The sequence below is a fragment of the Triticum aestivum genome, chromosome 6D, assembly GCF_018294505.1.
Source record: "Triticum aestivum cultivar Chinese Spring chromosome 6D, IWGSC CS RefSeq v2.1, whole genome shotgun sequence".
Taxonomy (NCBI): Eukaryota; Viridiplantae; Streptophyta; class Magnoliopsida; order Poales; family Poaceae; genus Triticum; species Triticum aestivum.
The window spans coordinates 260,077,854-260,102,690 of NC_057811.1; the positions used below are offsets into that span (position 1 = coordinate 260,077,854).

At 46.6% G+C, this 24,837-nt stretch overlaps 1 protein-coding gene across 2 annotated transcripts; it reads left to right on the plus strand.

The window, feature by feature from the left end:
• Positions 1-14,311: 14,311 nt before the first annotated feature.
• LOC123144591 (uncharacterized) lies at positions 14,312-19,205 on the plus strand. 2 transcript variants are annotated; one of them, XR_006471747.1, is made up of 2 exons: positions 14,312-17,745; positions 18,916-19,202. XR_006471747.1 is itself a non-coding variant. In XM_044563794.1 (2 exons), exons 1-2 carry the CDS (start codon positions 15,976-15,978, stop codon positions 17,014-17,016), a joined length of 870 nt encoding a protein of 289 aa, XP_044419729.1. In that variant the 5' UTR covers positions 14,615-15,975; the 3' UTR covers positions 17,017-19,205. The 2 variants fall into 2 exon arrangements, 1 of the variants encoding a protein (XP_044419729.1); XM_044563794.1 differs by having other exon boundaries at positions 14,615-16,379; positions 16,551-19,205.
• Positions 19,206-24,837: the final 5,632 nt, after the last annotated feature.

The window sequence follows — 24,837 nt, forward strand, 5'->3', positions numbered from 1 at the left end:
ACTGCCGTTTGGGTCATATCGGTGTAAAGCGCATGAAGAAACTCCATACTGATGGACTTTTGGAATCACTTGATTATGAATCACTTGGTACTTGCGAACCGTGCCTCATGGGCAAGATGACCAAAACACCGTTCTCCGGAACTATGGAGAGAGCAACAGATTTGTTGGAAATCATACATACAGATGTATGTGGTCCGATGAATATTGAGGCTCGTGGCGGATATCGTTATTTTCTCACCTTCACAGATGATTTGAGCAGATATGGGTATATCTACTTAATGAAACATAAGTCTGAAACATTTGAAAAGTTCAAAGAATTTCAGAGTGAAGTTGAAAATCATCGTAACAAGAAAATAAAATTCCTACGATCTGATCGTGGAGGAGAATATTTGAGTTACGAGTTTGGCCTACATTTGAAACAATGCGGAATAGTTTCGCAACTCACGCCACCCGGAACACCACAGCGTAATGGTGTGTCCGAACGTCGTAATCGTACTTTATTAGATATGGTGCGATCTATGATGTCTCTTACTGATTTACCGCTATCGTTTTGGGGTTATGCTTTAGAGACGGCTGCATTCACTCTAAATAGGACACCATCGAAATCCGTTGAGACGACGCCTTATGAACTATGGTTTGGCAAGAAACCAAAGTTGTCGTATCTTAAAGTTTGGGGTTGCGATGCTTATGTGAAGAAACTTCAACCTGATAAGCTCGAACCTAAATCGGAGAAATGTGTCTTCATAGGATACCCAAAGGAGACTGTTGGGTACACCTTCTATCACAGATCCGAAGGCAAGATATTCGTTGCTAAGAATGGATCCTTTCTAGAGAAGGAGTTTCTCTCGAAAGAAGTGAGTGGGAGGAAAGTAGAACTTGATGAGGTAACTGTACCTGCTCCCTTATTGGAAAGTAGATCATCACAGAAATCAGTTTCTGCGACACCTACACCAATTAGTGAGGAAGTTAATGATAATGATCATGAAACTTCAGATCAAGTTATTACTGAACCTCGTAGGTCAACTAGATCAAGATCCGCACCAGAGTGGTACGGTAATCCTGTTCTGGAGGTTATGTTACTAGACCATGACGAACCTACGAACTATGAAGAAGCGATGGTGAGCCCAGATTCCGCAAAATGGCTTGAAGCCATGAAATCCGAGATGGGATCCATGTATGAGAACAAAGTATGGACTTTGGTTGACTTGCCCGATGGTCGGCAAGCCATTGAAAATAAATGGATCTTCAAGAAGAAGACTGACGCTGATGGTAATGTTACTGTCTATAAAGCTCGACTTGTTGCGAAAGGTTTTCGACAAGTTCAAGGGATTGACTACGATGAGACCTTCTCACCCGTAGCGATGCTTAAGTCTGTCCGAATCATGTTAGCAATTGCCGCATTTTATGATTATGAAATTTGGCAAATGGATGTCAAAACTGCATTCCTGAATGGATTTCTGGAAGAAGAGTTGTATATGATGCAACCGGAAGGTTTTGTCGATCCAAAGGGAGCTAACAAAGTGTGCAAGCTCCAGCGATCCATTTATGGACTGGTGCAAGCCTCTCGGAGTTGGAATAAACGCTTTGATAGTGTGATCAAAGCATTTGGTTTTATACAGACTTTTGGAGAAGCCTGTATTTACAAGAAAGTGAGTGGGAGCTCAGTAGCATTTCTGATATTATATGTGGATGACATATTGCTGATTGGAAATGATATAGAATTTCTGGATAGCATAAAGGGATACTTGAATAAGAGTTTTTCAATGAAAGACCTCGGTGAAGCTGCATATATATTAGGCATTAAGATCTATAGAGATAGATCAAGACGCTTAATAGGACTTTCACAAAGCACATACCTTGACAAAGTTTTGAAGAAGTTCAAAATGGATCAAGCAAAGAAAGGGTTCTTGCCTGTACTACAAGGTGTGAGATTGAGTAAGACTCAATGCCCGACCACTGCAGAAGATAGAGAGAAGATGAAAGATGTTCCCTATGCTTCAGCCATAGGCTCTATCATGTATGCAATGCTGTGTACCAGACCTGATGTGTGCCTTGCTATAAGTTTAGCAGGGAGGTACCAAAGTAATCCAGGAGTGGATCACTGGACAGCGGTCAAGAACATCCTGAAATACCTGAAAAGGACTAAGGATATGTTTCTCGTTTATGGAGGTGACAAAGAGCTCATCGTAAGTGGTTACGTTGATGCAAGCTTTGACACTGATCCGGACGATTCTAAATCGCAAACCGGATACGTATTTACATTGAACGGTGGAGCTGTCAGTTGGTGCAGTTCTAAGCAAAGTGTCGTGGCGGGATCTACGTGTGAAGCGGAGTACATAGCTGCTTCGGAAGCAGCAAATGAAGGAGTCTGGATGAAGGAGTTCATATCCGATCTAGGTGTCATACCTAGTGCATCGGGACCAATGAAAATCTTTTGTGACAATACTGGTGCAATTGCCTTAGCAAAGGAATCCAGATTTCACAAGAGAACCAAGCACATCAAAAGACGCTTCAATTCCATCCGGGATTTAGTCCAGGTGGGAGACATAGAAATTTGCAAGATACATACGGATCTGAATGTTGCAGACCCGTTGACTAAGCCTCTTCCACGAGCAAAACATGATCAGCACCAAGACTCCATGGGTGTAAGAATCATTACTGTGTAATCTAGATTATTGACTCTAGTGCAAGTGGGAGACTGAAGGAAATATGCCCTAGAGGCAATAATAAAGTATTATTTATTTCCTTATATCATGATAAATGTTTATTATTCATGCTAGAATTGTATTAACCGGAAACATAATACATGTGTGAATACATAGACAAACAGTGTGTCACTAGTATGCCTCTACTTGACTAGCTCGTTAATCAAAGATGGTTATGTTTCCTAGCCATAGACATGAGTTGTCATTTGATTAACGGGATCACCTCATTAGGAGAATGACGTGATTGACTTGACCCATTCCGTTAGCTTAGCACCCGATCGTTTAGTATGTTGCTATTGCTTTCTTCATGACTTATACATGTTCCTATGACTATGAGATTATGCAACTCCCGTTTACCGGAGGAACACTTTGTGTGCTACCAAACGTCACAACGTAAATGGGTGATTATAAAGGTGCTCTACAGGTGTCTCCAAAGGTACTTGTTGGGTTGGCGTATTTCGAGATTAGGATTTGTCACTCCGATTGTCGGAGAGGTATCTCTGGGCCCACTCGGTAATGCACATCACTATAAGCCTTGCAAGCATTGTGACTAATGAGTTAGTTGCGGGATGATGTATTACGGAACGAGTAAAGAGACTTGCCGGTAACGAGATTGAACTAGGTATCGAGATACCGACGATCGAATCTCGGGCAAGTAACATACCGATGACAAAGGGAACAACGTATGTTGTTATGCGGTCTGACCGATAAAGATCTTCGTAGAATATGTAGGAACCAATATGAGCATCCAGGTTCCGCTATTGGTTATTGACCGGAGAGGTGTCTCGGTCATGTCTACATAGTTCTCGAACCCGTAGGGTCCGCACGCTTAAAGTTACGATGACAGTTATATTATGAGTTTATATGTTTTGATGTACCGAAGGTTGTTCGGAGTCCCGGATGTGATCACGGACATGACGAGGAGTCTCGAAATGGTCGAGACATAAAGATTGATATATTGGACGACTATATTCGGACACCGGAAGTGTTCCGGAGAAGTTTCGGATAAAACCGGAGTGTCGGAGGGGTTACCGGAACCCCCCGGGGAAGTATTGGGCCTTAGTGGGCCTTGAGGGGAGAGAGAGGGCAGCAGCCAGGAGGTGGCGCGCCCCCTCCCATGAGGAGTCCTAATTGGACTAGGGGAGGGGGCGCAGCCCCTCTTTCCCTCTCCCTCTCCCTCTCTTTCCTTCCCCCCCTCTCTTCCTAGTTAGACTAGGAAAGGGGAGTCCTACTCCTACTAGGAGGAGGACTCCCCCCCTCTCCTTGGCGCGCCCAAGGCAGCCGGCCTCCCCCTTGCTCCTTTATATACGGGGGCTGGGGGCACCTCTAGACACAAGTTGATATACGATATTTTAGACGTGTGCGGTGCCCCCCTCCACCATATTACACCTCGATAATACCGTTGCGGAGCTTAGGCGAAGCCCTGCGTCGGTGGAACATCATCATCGTCACCACGCCGTCGTGCTGACGAAACTCTCCCTCAACACTCGGCTGGATCGGAATTCGAGGGACGTCATCAAGCTAAACGTGTGCTGAACTCGGAGGTGCCTTGCGTCCGGTACTTGATCGGTCGGATCGTGAAGACGTACGACTACATCAACCGCGTGATAAACGCTTCCGCTTTCGGTCTACGAGGGTACATGGACAACACTTTCCCCTCTCGTTGCTATGCATCACCATGATCTTGCGTGTGCGTAGGAAATTTTTTGAAATTACTACGTTCCCCAACACTTGCCTCCTTAGCACCAAAGAGGAAAATGGTACACTGCGCCCGCTGGCGCCCGCCTGGCCTAGGTCGTCATGGCTCACGTCACGCGAACCTCGCGAGGTGCACCTTGCATAGATATCTCCCCCAGGGAGGTCTCGGCGTCGTCCGCCTCGCGAGGCTTGGCCCCTCGTGAGGGTCTTGCGCTGATGTTGCTGAAGCTGGGCCATACCAGGCCGTTGATGGAGCCACGCTCGCGGGCCGCAGGCAGGCAAGTCTGGGCACCCCCATTCCCAGGACGCCAACACGGGCATCTTGCTAGAAACACTAGAACATGTCAGAGTGCAGGTGACCAAACCGACGATGCGCCAACCTAGCTACTACGTACCCTGCTTATCTGGTGGAAATAGCCCCGCCCTGGCGTTTCCAATCGTCATTTCTATCTATCGATTGTGCCAAGGAGCAGAACCAAATATTACAATTTATACATGTTTCTCTACTCCTACTCCTATAAAAGACTCAGTTCGTGATGGTGGTGTGTCTGCCGTATGTCGTTTATGACCATTAGATCTGCATCTAACGGCTGTGAGGTAAATTCTGGCATTTTTGCAACAATAGCCCACTTCTCTGCTCCAATTTGCAGAAAACCCCTTATTATCTTGACAGCAACCACATCCCTCCCTCACCTCATCAAAACACCCTGAGAAATATATTTTGAGTGAAAAGTAATATATTAGCAGTATATCAAAACAACAGTGATTTCTTTCAAGTTTGTGAACAAATACTACTATTCTACTACTTTGGATCCGTCGCAACGCACGGGCACATTGCTAGTAAAAGGAAAAGGCCTGCCGCATTCGCGTCGCACCCCCACGTGCCCGGGAATCAGGAGTACTCCACGGCCCGTCTGGCATGCCACATAGCTAGGGAAGGCGTGTTTCCTCGCATTTTCACTTTCATGTGGGACCACCATTGAGCAAATTGACTATTGGAAAACCGCACCTCGCCCGCCGCCGAGTTGGAAAACAGAAACGAGGGGAAGATCTAGGTGTAGCACGAAAGCCAACAAAATTTGGTGTCAGATGGGGCTCGTTGATAAAGTAGGAGCATTCCGTACTACTACTCCTACTAGTACGAAGTTTGTACTACAACTAGTACTACCACTATACAACTAGGTACGTGCACGGCACGACATCGTAGGAACAAAAAACGGGAAGATCTTGTTTTGGGTGATTTATCTTTTTTTAGTCAATGTAGTATGAATAATATGATGTGGGGGGGCACCCATGAAGCTTATGTGGCTTGGTTGCATGGCTACGAAAGGTTAGAGAAAAATAAATAGACAATGTTTTTAGAGTGCACTCCATTAAATAGATATACTTTGGATCCATTGCAATGCACGGGCCGTCACATCTATACCCCTATATAGTGTGTGAATAACTTTTAAAGTTGGTGGTTGGATGAAGCCAATCCGACGGTACAAAGATGGCAAATCCGAGCACTACTGGTTGTTGGATATCTTCTACATTCCACCAGATTCTGCCACATGTAGAATCTAGAAGACTCCATGGTTGAACTTAAGCATAATGCACAAACCTCAAAACACAAGCACTTCTCCTTTAATCTAGAATCTTCCATATCTTAATTGCCCAAACATTTTTTTTTCAAAATGAATTGTCACTATTTGTTTTTTACTTTATGATTTACAATGCACAATTCCATGAATCATAAAATAGATTTTTTTAATAAAACTAATTGATTTTGAACTATATGAACTATTAGAATTAAACGAACATCTACATCATGCATATATGACTAGAAGCTTACATGCTATAGTGTGTTAGTTATTCATAATTTGATTACCAAATCTCATGCGTGCAATGCACGTGTACCTTACTAGTTGGTAGTATTAAAAAACAAATTCCGGGTTTGGCACGAGCTCGTACTACGGGAGCACCACAAGGCCTGCCGCGGGAGTTACATTTCCCTCTCGGGGCCCACGGGACCGAGCTTCAGTGGCTTAGTGCACCGGCCTATGAGTCAATGACATGCAGACCTTAAATGCGGATGGCCTACATGCCATTCTCAGGGTGGTGGCGTGGTTCACGACTCACTCGTTCGAGATGAACCGGCCAGTGGTGGCGTGGCCGTGGTGAGGGTGCCACAGCTGGGCGGCGAGACGTTACGAGGCGTAGATGGCCACACCGGCGGGTACTACCTATAGTACAGAAGTACTCTAGCTGAGGATTGATGCCCGGGACGAAATGTGTCACAGCCGTTGGATGAATATTCGCTGGTGCGGGAGTACGGATCGGAGCACCGGAGCGGAGCAGGCAAACCGCGTCCAATCAGGTGTGGCTGTGGTAGAAAGTTGATGGTCATCGCAGTTCGGCTGGCCCGCATGTCATGCACACAAAGGCAGAGGAGCGGTGGGGCCAGGAGGGATGAGGCGCACGTCGGGGGACGTCGTGCCGTGGGTTGGACCAGCGTCGTGGGAATCATGTGTGGGTGTGGCAATGGTAGAAACAAGAAACGTGATGGTCGCCGTGGTTCAACTTCCATGGACAACCTGTCATTTCTGCTGACACATGTATTGCATACCGCTCACTGGAAGGAGCAGAAGTAGAGAAAACTTGTTCCAAAGATACCATTTTTCCGATAAAATTCTCGAGATATCATTAGTTTTTACACATGGGATTACTCCTGCAAGGGTCAATCACAACAGGTGTTTTGTAAAAAAAATGCATCTTGATGTTCCCTGCAATGCACGGGCATCTTGCTAGTTATAGAAGAAGCCCACATGGGCATCTTGCCGTAGGGTGTGCCACCGACCCAAACTCAAAAAAATTTCAGACGCTTAGGTGCACCGGATGTCGTGCCACGCTACAAAATGTAAAAAAATAGCTCTAATTTTTTTTAAAACCTATTATCTTCAAACCAGCCACACCCGTCCCTCACCTCATCAAAACAGCCCGAGGAATATATTTTGAGTGAAGCATGGTTTATTTTTACTGATATATGTATATCAAAACTAGAGTGTTTATATTTCAAGCCCATGAACAAGTATTATTCTACTACTTTGGATCCATTGCAACGCACGGGCCAGCACATTGGAAGTAGTAGTCTCTATCTCTATCTCTACTCTACTCTTTAAAAAACAGAGTTGTTGATGATGGTGTGCCTGCCATCCTGTAGTATAGGTCGTTTATATCTGACACATAGGAAGGAAAATATGGCAATTTTGCAAAACAAATACCCACACCCCTCTCCACATTTGCAAATAAGGCCTTCTGTCGGTGTCAAAACCAGCCGATCTTGGGTAGGGGGTCCCGAACTATGCGTCTGAGGATCAAAGGTAACAGGAGACAAAGGGGGCACGATGTTTACCTAGGTTCAGGCCCTCTTGATGGAGGTAATACCCTACTTCCTGCTTGATTGATTTTGATAAGTATAGGGGTTACAAGAGTTGATCTACCTCGAGATTGTAATGGCTAAACCCTAGATGTCTAGCCTATGTGATTTGTGATGTCCTCTACGGACTAAACCCTCCGCTTTATATAGACATCGGAGGGGCCTAGAGTTGTACAGAGTCGGTTTACAGAGAAAGGAAACTACACATTCAGACGCCAAACTTGCCATCCACGCAAAGGAGAGTCCCATCCGGACATGGGGGAAGGCCTTCTATCTTGTATCTTCGCGGCCCATTAGTCCGGCCCATGTCGCATAGCCCGAATGCCTGGGGACCCCATAATCCAGGACTCCCTTAGTAGCCGTTGAACCAGGCTTCAATGACGATGTGTCTGGCACGCAGATTGTCTTCGGCATTGCAAGGCGGGTTCCTCCTCCGAATACAAAGCAGTCTTCCGAACGAGAGAACTGTATCCGGCTCTGTATAATAGTTACAACCTTCAATCACAAGGGCACAATATCCAATCAAAATAACGTATGTCCACTGACAGCTTTTTTGGCGAAACGTTACGTCTGGCCTTTATTATTTTGAACCGTTTTTCTGGGCTCCCGCTTCGCGTTTCGAGGTGCGGCCTCCATTGACACGTCTTGTCAAAGCAGAGATCGTGTCCCCTTATTGCGGGACTCCCATCAATACGGGTTTGGGTAATCCAACCATGTCGTTCGCACGACCCCTCGGGAGTAGGCGAGTTTTAAGGCTTATGAGGGGGCGCTTGACATTCACTGCCTATATAAGAGGATAAGGACCCATCTTTTTACCCCACGCCTTCTTCTTCCTCAGCCCTCCCATCCTCGAGCTCCAGCGCCCAAGTTTCGATCTTTTCCATCGCCACCAAACACTCCAGCCATGTCCGGATCCGGCTCTCAAGGCAAGTGGGTGGCCTCCTCCGTGATGGAGAAGGACATCAAGGAGCTCCGGGAGGCGGGGTACCTGAGTGCGGATGTTGCGCACAGGATCCCTGCCAAGAAATAGGTCATCCCCACCCCGGAGCCCGGCGAAAGGGTGGTATTCATCCCCCACTTCCTCCGCGGACTAGGATTTCCACTCCACCCTTTCGTCCACGGCCTCATTTTCTACTACGGGCTAGATTTCCACGATCTAGCCCCAAACTCCTTCCTCCACATCTCGGCGTTTATCGCTGTGTGCGAGGCGCTCCTCCGCATCCCCCCCCCACTTCGGCTTATGGCTCAAAGTATTCAACGTGAAGCCGAAGGTGGTTGATGGGCAGCACGCAGAGTGCGGAGGCGCCATGGTGATCAAGCTCCCCAACGTCACCTGGCCCAAAGGGGTCTTCATGGAAACTGTCACGATATGGCAGCGGGAGCGGTTCTACATCACCGAACCCCGCGGTGCCAACTGGGCGGCCACTCCTGAGTTTAGATCCGGACCCCCGATGCGGCTCGCGTCATGGACCAACAAGGGTCTGGACTGGGGGTCGACTGACGAGGTGTTGATGTTGCAAAAGCGCATCAAAAACATAATAGAAAAGAACACCAGCCTCACTGACGTGATCCAGGTGATGCTATTCCGCCGGACCCTTCCCTGCCAGCGCCGGCCTCTCCACATGTGGGAGTTCAATCTGGAAAGGCCGCAAACCCTACAGCGATTTTTTGACACGACGCACGAAGAGATCTAGAAGCTGCTTTTCAAGGCCCAGAAGTCGTGGCCGGAGACGACCGACAACATCGGCCTCGACTGCGCTCACCCAGCCACCCCGGTAAGTATTTTGGTCTCCGAACACAACTTAGTTTGCAACTCAAAGGGGTATTCTGAAAATTCCATCCTTTGATCAGGTCTGGACGAAGAAGGCGGAGCGGATCAAGTGTCCGGCTCCGCTGCCCGAAAACCCAGCTGATCCTCTACTTACGAGGATGCTGGTCCCGGCGCCGTACCAGGCGCCGGAGAAGAAGGCCTAGAAGAAAGGCAAGGAGGCCAAAGGTGGGCTCCGCGGTAAAGGTACTTCGGATACTGTGTCCGGTGATACCAAAGCTCTCTCCTCCCACGAGGGAGATGAAGACAAAGAGGAGGAGGAGGAAGAGAGCAATTCTCCCCTCAGGGGGACGAAGAAGAAAAGGGCGGCCTCCGCAGACCTAGAGGTGGAGGCGTCCAAAAGGTGGAAGATATCCCTCTCGGATGGCTCGGACTTGGATGCCAAAGTCATCCCCCAGCGGTGCCCCAGGGCAAAGCCCCTGGCCGAATCGTAAGCATTCAAAAACACTATACACATATCCGGTCTTTTACAAATCGTAGGATAACATATCATTATATATTTCAGTCCGACCCGTGATCTCCCCCAACAATTAACGTCTTCGGGGAACTCTCTGGCGCCGGAGATGGTGGAGAGCGAGACGCCTCCGCGAGCCTCTCCGCCACATGCCGCGGATGACACCGAGGTGTTATCCCAAAGGATCTCTCCGGGCCAGGGAGAGGTGCGGAAGGCCACCGAGACGGCGCCAGAGGGTAATGCCTCGGCTGCCGAGAACATGGGGGGCACAACCCCCATGGAGACCGATGACGGGGGCCCGGACCAGTCCGGCCCCCAGCCGAATACCACTCTGGAGACCCACACGGCTCCGAAATCGGGCGAGCAACCCCCTTTGAAGGAGGGGGGAGTGCCTACTCCACCGGCGACCTCCATCAATCCGCAGGCGCCGGACACTTTGATGGAAGCACTTCGACGTGCTTCCGTCGTGGAGGAGCACCGTACCCTGATGGGTACGGTGGTTGAGAAGGTTCAGTCCGCCAAAAGTGGGCTGAACGAAGCCTTCACCAACCTATTAACAGGCTTTGAGGTATGCGATGTAATATTCTTAGCCGCTTTGTATGTGCAAAAAATATGCCTGTGTATAGATAGTAGCCCCTGAGACTCTGTTCGGTTTTTGAAAAAAGGCCAAACAGAGGATCCAATATTCGTCGGAGATAACATAGTTGTCTATTTTGATAAACATGCTTCACTGTTAGCGGCGGTCGCCCAGGCCGCCGAAGTATCCGAGCTCAAGCAGAAGCTGGAGCTGGCCGATGAGGATATTGTCCGCATCAACAAGCGGTTTGATGAGGCGGAAGGTATGTTTTGGAAAAGTGTGTACACACCTGAAGTAATATGCCAATGTGGAGTCTAATCTCCTGTGTTGTCCTGATCATATTTTAAGGTAGTGCGGGCGAGGTCGAGGCCCTGAAGAGCGCCCTCGCCCAAGCCAAGGAGCAGGCACGGGTGAGCCAGGCGGCCGCTGACAAAGCGGCTGCAGATTTAAAGGCCGAGCAGGTCACCCGCCGCAAGTATGAGGAGCGGGTGACCGAAGTGGAACAGAAGCTCAAGGATGCCGCCAGCAAGTGCGAGACCTTGGAGGAGAAGAATAAGGCCCAAGCGGTTGATCTCACCAAGGCTCTACAGGAGGCCAAGGAGGCGCGGACCGAGTCCCGAGCGCCTCACGAGGAGATCAAGCAAGCCGAACAGATAGCGGTCGGTAAGCCTTTTCTTTTACAAAGTATATTTGGCGGTTGGAGATATGCTTTGCTAAATGGACTACGGAGTGCTCTAGACGCCTTTGCAGATCTCCCAGGGAGTGCGGCCAACGCCGCATAGTATTTCTGGGCCCAAGAAGGGAACACGATGGAGAAGCTCTTCTGGTCGCAGTACCTAGCGCCGGAGCGGCCAGCGCTGCTAAACAACCAGATGATGCAGCTGGCGGAGCTGCATAGGATGTCCGGTTTGGCCATGAAGGACATCATAGTCCGGCAATGGCCAGCCAGACCCATTCCAAGCAGCTACTTCGGCCTGGTCAAGCGGCTCGGCGACACCTTGCCCCGAGTTGAGGTTGTGAAGCGCTCGACGTGCATAGAGGGTGCGCGGATGGCCTTTGCCCGTGTCAAGATGCACTGGGCGAAGATGAAGGCCGCCGTCGTGGCAGTCGAGGGTCCGCCCGAAGGCAAGGACTACCGCAAGCCGGAGCGATACTTCGAGGATGTCCTGGAGGGTGCCCGTTTAATAGAGGGTTAATGCTCGAAGGACATTATGTTTCAATGAGTGTATCTGGGCTGCCAAGGCTTTGTAATACACTTGTGCTTTTATCTGGAATATTTTCCTCCTGTGCGGCCGTTTTTATTTCTGAAAGTTTGCCAGTCGTCGGCTTCAGCCGCCACGTAGATACTACGGGGCTGTTTGAAATGGCACATGACCACACTTGACCCAATGTCTTGGTCCATAAAGGAGGTGATTGTGCAGTGAACTAGGCAATCAGACTATGCGGCTTTATCACTCACACTTAGCCATAGGAGTTTGACAATGGGACTATGAGCTAGCCCCTGGTGCGCGTGCGGCTATCCAGACTTGGATGCTTTAGGCGCGTGACCGGGTGGATGCCATTCCTTTGTATAATATGGAACAAAAATTGCAAAATATTTAGTAAGTCACCGAACCGCTGACCAGCTCTCGCTATATCATGACAGTCAGTTTTCGGCTTTCTTTATTGAGGTGTTTTACCGGACGAACCAGAAACACAATCGCAGTAGTTCTCCCTTTACTACCTTAGCCGAACGAGCGAAATGTAAGGTGGTAAACACATGAGCCAGGCAACCCAACTATTGAGCAAAGACATGATTCGGAGCTGATGCATACAATGCGGTATTCGGGACGCCGAAGTATACTATAAAGGTGTTCGGACTTTTGTTTTTGAAAAATATATGTGGCCGGATAGAGCCTCTAGCAATTTATGCCAAGGTGTATATGTCAATCTGTCGCAAAGACGGAATACAGATGATGAAATAAGCCAATACCGAATAAGGTTGGGCAACACTGTTTCCGCTATAGTTTGATGGATAAGTCAAACGAGTTCTTACAGAGAATGCCACAATCATCAAGGCTATTTTACCTGCCAAGAATTTGAGAACAAGGGAAAGTTGTATATAGGTCCTAACAAAGGCAGTCTTGAAGATCCTTTGGACACCCTGCCGCACGTCTGCGCAGCTTTTCACCTGTGGTGTAGGATCCTTTGAGAGGATCAACGGTCGAGTATACAAAAGGGGCCTGGGAAAGGGCCCTTTGTACCACCGAAAAGTGAGTTTGGTTTTAAAGAACCTGGAAAATAAAAAAGAGAGAAAAGAGAAAAAAAGGAAGAATATCGAGGTCCGAATAGGGTCGAGCCGTATTGTGGACCTTTGCTTAATGTGCCTCCGTCCCTGCCCATGGTATTTTTAGTGCGTAGTTATGTTTGCGTGGTACGTATGCCGCAATTAGGTGGGGGTTTTGACGGAGGCTGAATTGCTAATCAAATTCTGGATGAACCGAACTGTCATTCTGCAGGGTAGACGAGACTCGTTTGACAGTGTCCGGGGGTTTGATGGCCGATGTAATATTTGGCTTGATAAGGCCACCCTGTACCTCGGCTGCGAGGGCCGCGGTATGCTTCCCAGTACGAAGGGAGTGCTCCATGTTTCCATTGACTGTTATGACGCCGCGTGGTCCAGGCATCTTAAGCTTTACATAAGCATAGTGCGGGACTGCATTGAAACAGGCGAAAGCGGTTCGTTAGAGCAGTGCATGATAGCCACTGCGGAAGGGGACAATGTCGAAGATCAAGTCTTTGCTTCGGAAATTGTCTGGTGAGCCGAAGACTACTTCCAGCGTTATTGACCCTATGTAGCAGGCCTCTACACCGGGTATCACTCCTTTAAAGGTGGTTTTAGTGGGCTTGATTCTTGACGGATCAATCCCCATTTTACGGACAGTGTCCTGATAAAGCAGGTTAAGACTGCTACCGCCGTCCATAAGGACTCGCGTGAGATGATATCCATCGATAATTGGATCGAGGACTAATGCTGCCGAACCTCCATGACACATACTGGTCGGATGGTCTCTGCGATCAAAAGTTATCGGGCAGGTTGATTATCGGTTGAATTTTGGGGCGACTGGCTCTATGGCATAGATCTCCCTTAATGCGCTCTTGCGCTCCCGCTTAGGGATATGAGTAGCGTAGATCATACTTACTGTTTTTACCTCGGGGGGGGGGGGATTTCTTTTGCCCCCCAGTGTTCGTTGGGCGAGTGATAAGCACATTTCTTATATACAATTTGGGCACACAAATTCACCATTTATTGAGATATATCCATCCATTCTTGCTACGACTTGTTGAATATTCGAATGATAATCATAAAAGAGAATGTTGACTAGTGAATTGTTTATTTTGCAGAAAAGTGCACAAAGGCATTATAATCGTCAAGACTTTTACTATGTGGCTAACGAGAAGAGACAAGGGTATGAAAGAAATACGTCAAGGCCTGAGCGTGAAGGAAAGAAGTAATGTAGGGGAGCAAACTAAAAGAAGAGGAGGATCTTCTTGGGCAGAAATGAAGAGAAGAGGAGGGCCAATGTGCAAATGTGCAGATCAGAGAGGGGAATGAAATCCCTAGCGGCACCTCATTGCAAATCGGGCCTGGCCACATCTCCATCTCTCTCCCCCTCACCACTTCTTCCACCACCGGCCGTCGCCGCGGCCATGCCGGCGTGGCGGCGCGCCAGCAGCTCCACCACGCGCAGCACCACCGCGCCATAGCACCACCCATAATCTCCATCCATCTGCGCCTCCCAGCCACCCATCATTCCCTCCATCCACAGCGCCGCCAGAACCCATCCACCATCACCTCCAGCCGGTGCCGCCGCCTCGCCTACAGCCATCTCCCTGCTGTCCGCTGCTCTCCTCTTCTTTCCATCCTTCTTCTCCTCACCATGCTGCTGCTCCTCCCTCTCAATCTCTACTGCTGCTCTTCCTTGCGCCCCCGTGCTGCTGCCTCTCCTTCCCTTCGTTGCTGCTGCTTCTCCTTTGATCCCTTTGCTACTGCTCCTCTTCTTCGTGCCCAACCTCCGCTGCTGCTCCTCTTTCCTGCTGCATCCCTGCTGCTGCTACTCCCTCTCACCACGCCTCTGCTGCTCTCTTTCCCCTCCTGCTGCTGCTCTCCTCACCATGCTGCTTCTCCTTTCTGCTTCTCCTCTTGCTGCTGCTGCCCGCCCCCGACCTCCTGCTGCTATCTCTCTCTACTTCCCCTGCTACCTTTCTTCTCTGAACCTACCTACTGCTTCTCTCTCTCTCTCTGAAATTGTTGTAGTACTAAGATTTGTAAGACAGTGTACTACAACCTGTTAATTGTTCAGTTCAGATTTTTGCTTGTTTAGTATTATTCTGTTGATCTGTCCTAATCTTGTGGCTAGTATAATTTCGTTTCTGTTGTTACTTGTGTAACCTGAACCGAGGTTAGTATCCTATTTGCATATGTGTGTTTTGTGTGTTCTGTAGTCCCTGTATTAGTTACGTACCTGTGATATATAAATGTGTGTGTGCGTGTGTGTGTGTGTGTGTGTGTGTAATTCATCAAAATATATTGTTGTGTGATGATGATATATGTTCAGTCTAGAGACACGTTGTTTTTCTTGCTTTGTAGATCGATGTGAACTAGTACTCTTGTGTGTTTCTGTTGTCACTAGTTAAATTGATCACCTATGTACTACTTGTTGTAGAAACTTGTTACATTAGTCCTTGTGCTAGCTATGCACCTGTGATAAATATGTGTGTGATGTGAAACATTTCTGTTCTGTCCTATAATATTGTTTCCTCCCTCTTTTGCTTGTCATTATGCTATATGTGTTCATGTCCTAATGTTTCCCTTTATGTTAGTTTCTAATTTCTCATGCCTAATAAAAATACCAAAAGAGAGCAAGTAAGATCTGATCCTCCCTTTGCTATTTTGCCTTTTCTTTGTGGATCATCTTCGGGAGCAACCTTGTTTAGTTTAGGTTTATTTTCTTGCAGCCATAATCTCAATTGTGTTACCTAGATTTAGCTGAGCATAGTCGCCGTCGCCTAGTCCCTGAGGGGAACACGACACTCGCGATTTGGGCGAAATATCCCACCGCATTTACAAACGATCATTTTGGCGCCGTTGCCGGGGACTAGCATCGAGTGACAGTGTTAGGCTATAGACTAGGTTTTTCTTGTTTTCATTTTGTGCCATATATTTGTGATATATCTCTAGCCACTAACCCCTGTTCTAGGTAGTATCTTTTTGTCTTCTTTTCCTTTTTTGCAGGTTGGATTATCCTCTCGGAAATGGCATTCTATTCGGATCATCAGGCTTATGCGAGCAACACTACAAACAACATGAAAAGAATTCAAGAACTGATAAGTAAGATTTCCCATCGATTAGATGATTTAGCTCGGCAGCGAGAAGTAGTTTTTGTGGATAGTCCTAGCTCTTATGATCCTTATTCTGGAGGCCATCCTTATGTTGCTCCTACTTGCCATATTTGTGGATTTCAGGGCCATTCGCTCGCTGAATGTCAGCGTGGTTACTCTCGCCCTCCAGATTGTTTTGGCATGAGCTTTGCTCAAGAGCATAGCTCATACCAAAACAATTACTCACATGGGTGGCCTGAGAACCCGAATATGTCATTTAGGAGCAACAACCCTGAGATCTTATCATTTGCCTCTAGTAATCCAATGCAGGGATTTAGGTATGAAGAGGAGAGCCACAACTATGCTCCACAACAGTTTTATTCACCTCCTACTCATATACCGCAGCACCAGGAGATGTGTCCAATGGAGTTAAATGGTCCTCCGTTTGGTCAACCAACAACTTCAGCACCTAATGAGTCGGTAGAGCAATCTCATGTGCAGGGATTTAGGTATGAAGAGGAGAGCCACAACTATGCTCCACAACAGTTTTATTCACCTCCTACTCATATACCGCAGCACCAGGAGATGTGTCCAATGGAGTTAAATGGTCCTCCATTTGGTCAACCAACAACTTCAGCACCTAATGAGTCGGTAGAGCAATCTCATGTGCAAGTGCCCACACAAGATGAGTTCGATGACATAGACAAACTCACACTTTTGAGTCTCGAGTTCACTTGGAGTGCCGAGGATGATCCTATTAGGAAGGTTATACTAGAGGAAATGAAGAGGATCAAGAGTGGAAAAGAGCTAGTGGAAGAAGTAAGGAAGATTGAGAAGAGCATCAATGCTGGCAGCACTATTTCTTCACAACTAGAGCTGAGTATTTCTGGGATATCCTTTGATACATGTGAGGCTCCAACACCGTCACATCCAGCTGAGCAAGATAGAAAAAGTCCAGAGGAAGAGAGACCTTAGATTGAAGTTGAACTCAAGGAACAAGATGATCAAGAGCTACAATTTCCAAGTGATCAAGTTGAAGACTCATCATCTACTACTCCTAAAGAAGTACAAGAAGCTGTTGTAGATGAAGATGAAGAACCTGAGATTCATTGGCCTATTGTCATACATGAACCTGATATGTCAGGTTTACCCAATCCTCTTGATGACATGCTGCCTTGTGATTTCTTTGCTTCTAACTTGCATTGCATGATGCCATCACTTAAGGTAGATTTGAAAAACTATTTGCTTGGACATGATCATACACACCCTGTTAGTGGCATTGCTCATATCTCTGTTCATGATACTTATGTTCCTGATGCTATACACATGCTTAATGAAACGTGTGATTCTAATACTAGCATTGAGCTTACTGAATTGTACCATCCTAAACATGTGCTTTATAGCTATGCTTATGTAATTGGGTACTCTATTGATGATTTAGAGGGCATTACCCTTGTCACTTGTATCGCCTCCTTGGTTGAGTGCTCTTTCAGCTTGTTGCTTGTGCACGATCCACTACATGCTGGCCAAGTTCGAGATGACATTCCTTGGGACCCCGGTGGACCCATGGCATGGGGATGAGGAGAAGCAAGGAGCACACATGAAGAGAGAAGCTGTGCCGGCATGAGGATAGGGAAGCAAAAGGAGAGGAGTCACAATGCAAGAGGATGTGAGATGATCGAGCGAGTGCTACATCAAAGCCCGGTGAGCTGTTTCATGACCCATTCCGAGTATATCATCCATTGATGCTTGCTGAATTAAATTGCTATTTGGGTTGCTTGTGCCATTTCTTAAATGTTGTCCCACAGATTTTTCACCTTTGACATATGGTGCTTGATGAGAATATGTGAACTGATTGTTGAATGCCTTGTAAACTAGTGATCTACATCCTGTTTGCTTTGCTGAAAGTAGTGAAAGCTATTAGTTTTGAGTGCTCAAATCCCTAGTGCACTAGTAAACTTAATCATTTTCTGCTTTTACCTTGATACACCTAAATCATTAAGTGTCGGATGCTGAGTTTGTGCCTAATGTGTTCCCATTGAGAGCAATCACTTACCATTATGGATTAGCATGCTATGTTCTCTGGATCAGTAGCATGTGAAGTAGACATGGATGAGTGATGATTCTTGATTTTGTTCATTTAAAAAATGAAAAATATATATCTTATAATGAATAAATAAGTCTGACTACCTACAGTAGCATGTCATGTTCCCTAGATCGGTGGCATGTGGAATCGGGTTAGCTTGGGCAGTAATTAATAATAAAAATGTAATTGTCGAACCAGGTGTATACCATATTCTTGGGATCGGTGGTATGTTCCTTTGGGGAGACAAACAAAAAAAACTAATAATTGGTCGAGCCGGGTGTATACCATGTTCTCGGGATCGGTGGTATGTTCCTTTGGTGAGATCAATAAAATATTATCATTACTTTCTTCAAATTCAATAAGTGCTTTCAACTGCAATGTTGTGTTCCTGGTAATAAGTGATCTGATCTCAAGTTTAAGTTTTTTTTGTTTTTGGGATCAGGCTCTCTTTAGGAACCTTTTGGCACAATCAGCATTTGAACTTACTAATCTTCTTTTATCATTGTAAAAGTTTAAAATGGCCAAGTCTACTAGTATCCTACTGCTTTGTAGCACTCTAACCATTAATTTTCACTAACTAAGTCTGAAGCATGCACTGTTTAGAGATCTACTTCACTGGGACATTCTCCAGTCAGCTCACTGTTCATTATCTAGCTCTTGTCATATTCCTTTACTTGAGGACAAGCAAAAGTTTAAGTGTGGGGGAACTTGATAAGCACATTTCTTATATAGAATTTTGGAACACAAATTCATCATTTATTGAGATATATTGTCGGTGACGGTTGCAGGGGCGCGGGGTTGCGAGAAGAGCAGGGCTAGTAGACAGCACAAAGATCGTTTATCCAGGTTCGGGCCGCGAGGATGCGTAAAACCCTAGTCCTGGTTTGGTGGGTGTATTTCAGAGAGTTCTTGAGCTCTCGGACTAGATGTGGTCAGTGCATGGTTCAAAAGAGCCGAATCCTTCTCCAGTATGTCATGGGCCTCCTTTTATAGTCGGAAGGGGCTGCCACAGTGGCACACAGGAGGTGGAAAGGCGTACAGTGCCCTGAGCTTATCGCTCGTATTACAGGTGATAGAGGCGAGGGTGTCCCGATCTTTCGATGAGATGATAACTATCGATTAGGTGGAGTCGACTTTGACGATCCGACTACAAACGTGCACGACGTTGCGCCTTAGCAATCGCTAAACCAACTTCGAGAGGTTATTGACCTCGCCGGAGCACGATCAACCTGACCACGAAGGTCTATTCCTGCATGCAATCAAAGAACAAGCAAGAATATGATAATGCAATCTGAATATTGCGAATATAGATGAAGTATTGATAAAGATAGGGATCCATAAGCGGTCTTGGTCTGGTCGTTGGACACAAACGAAGTACACGAAGTTGCAATGGCTAACTTTTAACTAAACAAATCCCAAGCAAAAAGCTACTAGATGGATCTACTTATATAGGAGCAAGGGGTGGAGGCCAAAAAGGTGGGAGGACGTCCCAAGGCAGCCTAAAACCAACCCTAGGTCGTACAAGGCTCATGGGCCCAAGTGGAGGTGATGCAACACCTTTGGACTTGTTTTTGACTCGGATTTTGCTGCAGCGTCAGATTGTTTCGTCCATATCTCAATGCTCCGGACGAATTTAAAGGTGAATCCAATTGGGTTGGAAAGAGGACGAAATTTACTTTCCAACAAAAAAAGAATCACCCAATTCGGAGTCCGTATGAAAAAGTTGTTGGCGTTTTGAGTCAGGTATGTCTGTGCAGTCCGAATCTGAATCCAGAACGTGAGAGACTTGGACTCTATCTTCTCTTGGCCCAAAAGTGACGTGAGAGGACTTTTTGAATAGAACCTAAACTTCTCCTTTTCCCCTATCTTCATATGTGGATTGTATAAATGTCCCATACACCTGCAATTAGACAAAACACAAAAGTGTGTGAAGTATTTTTGTTCTGGATAACATAAATAGATTATTGAATAATTTGCACTAGAAATCACCTGACAAATATGCATGTATGCAATATTTTTGGTCGTATCCAAGGTAGTCATGTCCTCATCATCCTCCCCTTCTTGAAAATAAAGCCGTCCTCGGCGTTGCTTAATCTGAAATGTGGCTAACAAAAGAGACAAGGTGTACATGTTGTATATGTATATGTCATCCATTTTTACTTCCCGTGGATTTTGCACATATGACACATGTATACATGAGTAACTTTCATAGTTAATAAAATATAAAGCCAAAATATTATTACAAGTAGAAGGCATGAAAGTATTGCAACTCAGTTTGCACATATAAGTGAAGCTCTTATTCATATGAAAAGATTGACAATATTCATCATTAAACCATCCCAACATTGGTGAATAAACCTTACTTGCATTAAATTTACATGCTACAACATGCTTAAATAAGCAAACATGCAATAAGTCATTTGACACAGAATCATCACCAAGATTAGAGGTCATATCAAAATGATTAAACATTGGTTCTTTTGCATCAACAATTAATTCATTGGGTCCACTCAAAATTGTTGGTATTTCAGATGTTTGATCACATGACGCATTCATGACAGTAACATGATTCTCTAGATTAGGTGATGCGCTCAAATCAATAGGTAACTCAACACATGATGTATTCAAGTTAACTAGGCATGCATCATTCTCATGTGAAGTTATATCATCAATACCTTTACAGTTACCTTGTCGTAAAGATGTAGCTGATGTAGGTACGGATGATGGCAATGTACCATACTCTTGAGATGATGTCGCGCTCACAATCTGAGGTGTGGCTGCTCTAGTAGGTGCGACGGTGGAGGAGCCAAGCGGTGGTGGTGAGCATGAACTAGAATAGTAGTTGTTGTAGTCATCCAATGCATCCTCCTGTAACTGTCTCTCAAAGGTACAAGCACGAACATACATACCAGATACTGAAATCGTGCCTGAATATCATGGTTCAAACCACCAAAAAATCTATTCATTGTATCATCCTCAGATTCTTCTATGTCACAATGATGCATATAAGATTTGAACTCTTGGTAGTAAGCATGAACAGTGTCGTTGCCTTGTTTAAATTGTTCAAATTTGCAAAGCAATTCACGACGATAGTAAGGAGGGAAAAATTATTGTCTCATTACCTCTTTCAAATCTTTCCAAGTTGTGAGTTGGTTATCAATGTTTTTCTTACAATGCACACTCCACCAAACAGAAGCAAAACCAGTAAATGCTCTAGTGGCAGCTCGTACTCGCTCAAGTTCAGAAAAGTCATGGTGACTAAAAACTTGTTCTACTTCAACCTCCCAAGCTAGATAAATAGCAGGATTAAATCTACCCTCAAATGACGGTAAAGAGATAACCTGACCATGTACTTGTGTGTGTTGTCCCAACTCTTGTGATGGTGATGATGTGTCCGTCGTCCAAGAACTTCTATCTCCGGAACCTGTCATGATTAGTAGAAACAAGAAACAAAATTCGAGAATAATGTTCTGATGAACTACTAGGATGTGGTTGCAAAGTGCTCACAGTAAAGAAAATATCAATATCTTGCTCGTTCTTCGATTGCTTGCAGGAATATACCTTCGTGGTCAGGTTGATCGTGCTCCGGCGAGGTCAATAACCTCTCGAAGTTGGTTTAGCGATTGCTAAGGTGCAACGTCGTGCACGTTTGTAGTCGGATCGTCAAAGTCGACTCCACCAAATCGATAGTTATCATCTAATCGAAAGATCAGGGCACCCTCGCCTCTATCAAGTGGTATCAGTTTTCAGGTTGCTCGGTGAGAATTTCCAGTTTCCCCTAGATTAGATTTATTTTCTTATCTATTGTCCAAGAAAAAGCCACAAAAAAGTTAGATCTATTCATCCTTTTGTCCAAGCCAGTCTGAGCCTTTGCAATTTTCTTTTCATTGTTTGCATTATTGAATTATCGGTTGCATCGTCGTGTCGAATTGCTGGTCTTAGGGTCTAGTTCGTTTAGAGTTTCGAGTTCTGTTCACATTAGTCACGTCGCCGCTGCATCGTTATCCCTTCCGCTGTCCACCACACCATCCATCAATTTCCACCACGTGCTACCCATAGTTCATTGTCACAATCATAGTTGATGTCGTTCACATCTTCGCTTGATCCAATCTGCATCTTATCTAGTTTGTCTTAGAGGGAGAGAAAAAAAGACAGAGAAAAAAAGAGAGAAAAAAAGAAAAAGAAGTCGGAGAAAAAAAAGAGAGAAAGAAAAAGAAAAAAAAAGTGTGAGGAAAAAAAGAGAGAAAAAACAACAAAATTGTGTGAAGTATCCAATATGCATGCATGCAATATTTTTGGTAGTATCCAAGGTAGTCATGACCTCATCAACAGGACAAGACACATTTAATGCGTAGCTTAGGTGTCCCCTTGCTTTATTGGGGACGGGGGCGAGGCTCGTCCCGTCCGTCGCCGCTCCTCCATGCTTTGACACGTGCCCTGGCCAGTGAGGCACATGGTGCCATGTAGGCAGGCAGGCAGCTGAGGTGGCGCAGTGCCGGAGCCTTCACGAAGATCTGCATGCCGCCACGCAGGCGCTCGATGAGTTGGCCTGGGAGCTGCATGTTGTCACGCAGGTGCCCGCCCAGCTGGTTGGGCTGGCAGCTGCATGTGAACGGCGGTGGAAGCTTGGTTGGCGTGGGCCTGGCGGTGGCCCTGCTGGCGTCCGTGGTGAGGGCCTTGCCGTGTGGCCCGGCAAGGGTCTTGCCGTGGCGCGCTATCGTCCCCAGCGAGGGCCTTGCCGAGGGTCTGGTGGCCTTCCTCGGCAAGGATCTTGCCGAGGATCGTCGTCTTCTAATTCTCATCTGATCTTGAATATGTCTTCACAAAGATCTGCATGCCACTACGGAGGTGCCTCCCGAGCCCTGGCCCAACGTGATGTTGGAGATCGTGGGCTCAAGGGTGGCCCGCTCTGTTGGTGCAGGGCGAGCTGTTCCGGCAAGGATCTTGTCGGGGCTGCTGAGGCTGCCCCGGCAAGGGTCTTGCCGGGGGAACCTGCTTCATCCCTCTGCTCTTTGTGGTCTTGGCCTTGACGTTGCTCTTATTATCTTGGGCTTTGGTCTTACCTTGGCTCACCTCCCCTGTTCTGCTTGGCGTGACCGTAGGCGCGGCTCCGACTGCCCGTGCACAGATATAGGGGTACAAAAACGCACCCCTTTTTTTGGACACCGACAGAAGCCCCCGGGCCTGGGCCACACATAAGCGCGATACGTTGTTGGGCCAGGCCCAAAACGTGCGCGGGCAGGCGGGGCGGTTTTTACCGCGGTAAAACTTTTCGCGCGTTGCGCTTCCAACGGCCCGCGCGGCGTGGAGGGGTGTGCGTGACGTGGGCGCCATGCGTGGGACGGTTTCCACACGCATGCGTCACATCGCAGTAAAAAGGCGGCTCGCGCCTTCCCCGTAAAAAGAGGGAGGCGTGGAGGCGTGCTACCTCTTGAGCACTGCGTTGCTTTTCCCTTGAAGAGGAAAGGGTGATGCAGCAAAGTAGCGTAAGTATTTCCCTCAGTTTTTGAGAACTAAGGTATCAATACAGTAGGAGGCTACGCGCGAGTCCCTCGCACCTGCACAATACAAATAAATCCTCGCAACCAACGCGACAAGGGGTTGTCAATCCCTTCACGGTCACTTACGAGAGTGAGATCTGATAGATATGATAGGGTAATATTTTTGGTATTTTTATGATAAAGATGCAAAGTAAAATAAAAGCAAAGGCAATAACAAAGTGTTGGAAGATTAATATGATGAAGATAGACCCGGGGGTCATAGGTTTCACTAGTGGCTTCTTTCAAAAGCATAAGTATTTTACGGTGGGTGAACGAATTACTGTTGAGCAATTGACAGAATTGAGCATAGTTATGAGAATATCTAAGTATGATCATGTATATAGGCATCACGTCCGAGACAAGTAGACCGACTCCTGCCTGCATCTACTACTATTACTCCACTCATCGACCGCTATCCAGCATGCATCTAGAGTATTAAGTTCATAAGAACAGAGTAACGCCTTAAGCAAGATGACATGATGTAGAGGGATAAATTCATGCAATATGATAAAAACCCCATCTTGTTATCCTCGATGGCAACAATACAATACGTGCCTTGCTGCCCCTACTGTCACTGGGAAAGGACACCGCAAGATTGAACCCAAAGCTAAGCACTTCTCCCATTGCAAGAAAGATCAATCTAGTAGGCCAAACCAAACTGATAATTCGAAGAGACTTGCAAAGATAACCAATCATACATAAAAGAATTCAGAGAAGATTCAAATATTGTTCATAGATAATCTTGATCATAAACCCACAATTCATCGGTCTCAACAAACACACCACAAAAAGAAGATTACATCGAATAGATCTCCACGAGAGAGGGGGAGAACATTGTATTGAGATCCAAAAAGAGAAAAGAAGCCATCTAGCTACTAACTATGGACCCAAAGGTCTGAGGTAAACTATTCACACTTCATCGGAGAGGCTATGGTGTTGATGTAGAAGCCCTCCGTGATGGATGCCCCCTCCGGCGGAGCTCCGGAACAGGCCCCAAGATGGGATCTCATGGGTACAGAAGGTTGCGGTGGTGGAATTAGGTTTTTGGCTCCGTATCTGATCGTTTGGGGTACGTAGGTATATATAGGAGGAAGAAGTACGTCGGTGGAGCAACGTGGGGCCCACGAAGGTGGAGGGCGCGCCCTGGGGTGGGGGGGTGGGCGCGCCCCC

What these genes read in the sequence shown, in the direction of transcription:
- LOC123144591 (XM_044563794.1), top strand. Translation starts at nt 15,976, where the DNA reads ATGGCATTCTATTCGGATCATCAGGCTTATGCGAGCAACACTACAAAC. An exon ending in AATCCAATGCAGGGATTTAG is followed by an intron (nt 16,380 to 16,550) that starts GTATGAAGAGGA and finishes GCAGGGATTTAG; the next exon opens with GTATGAAGAGGAGAGCCACA.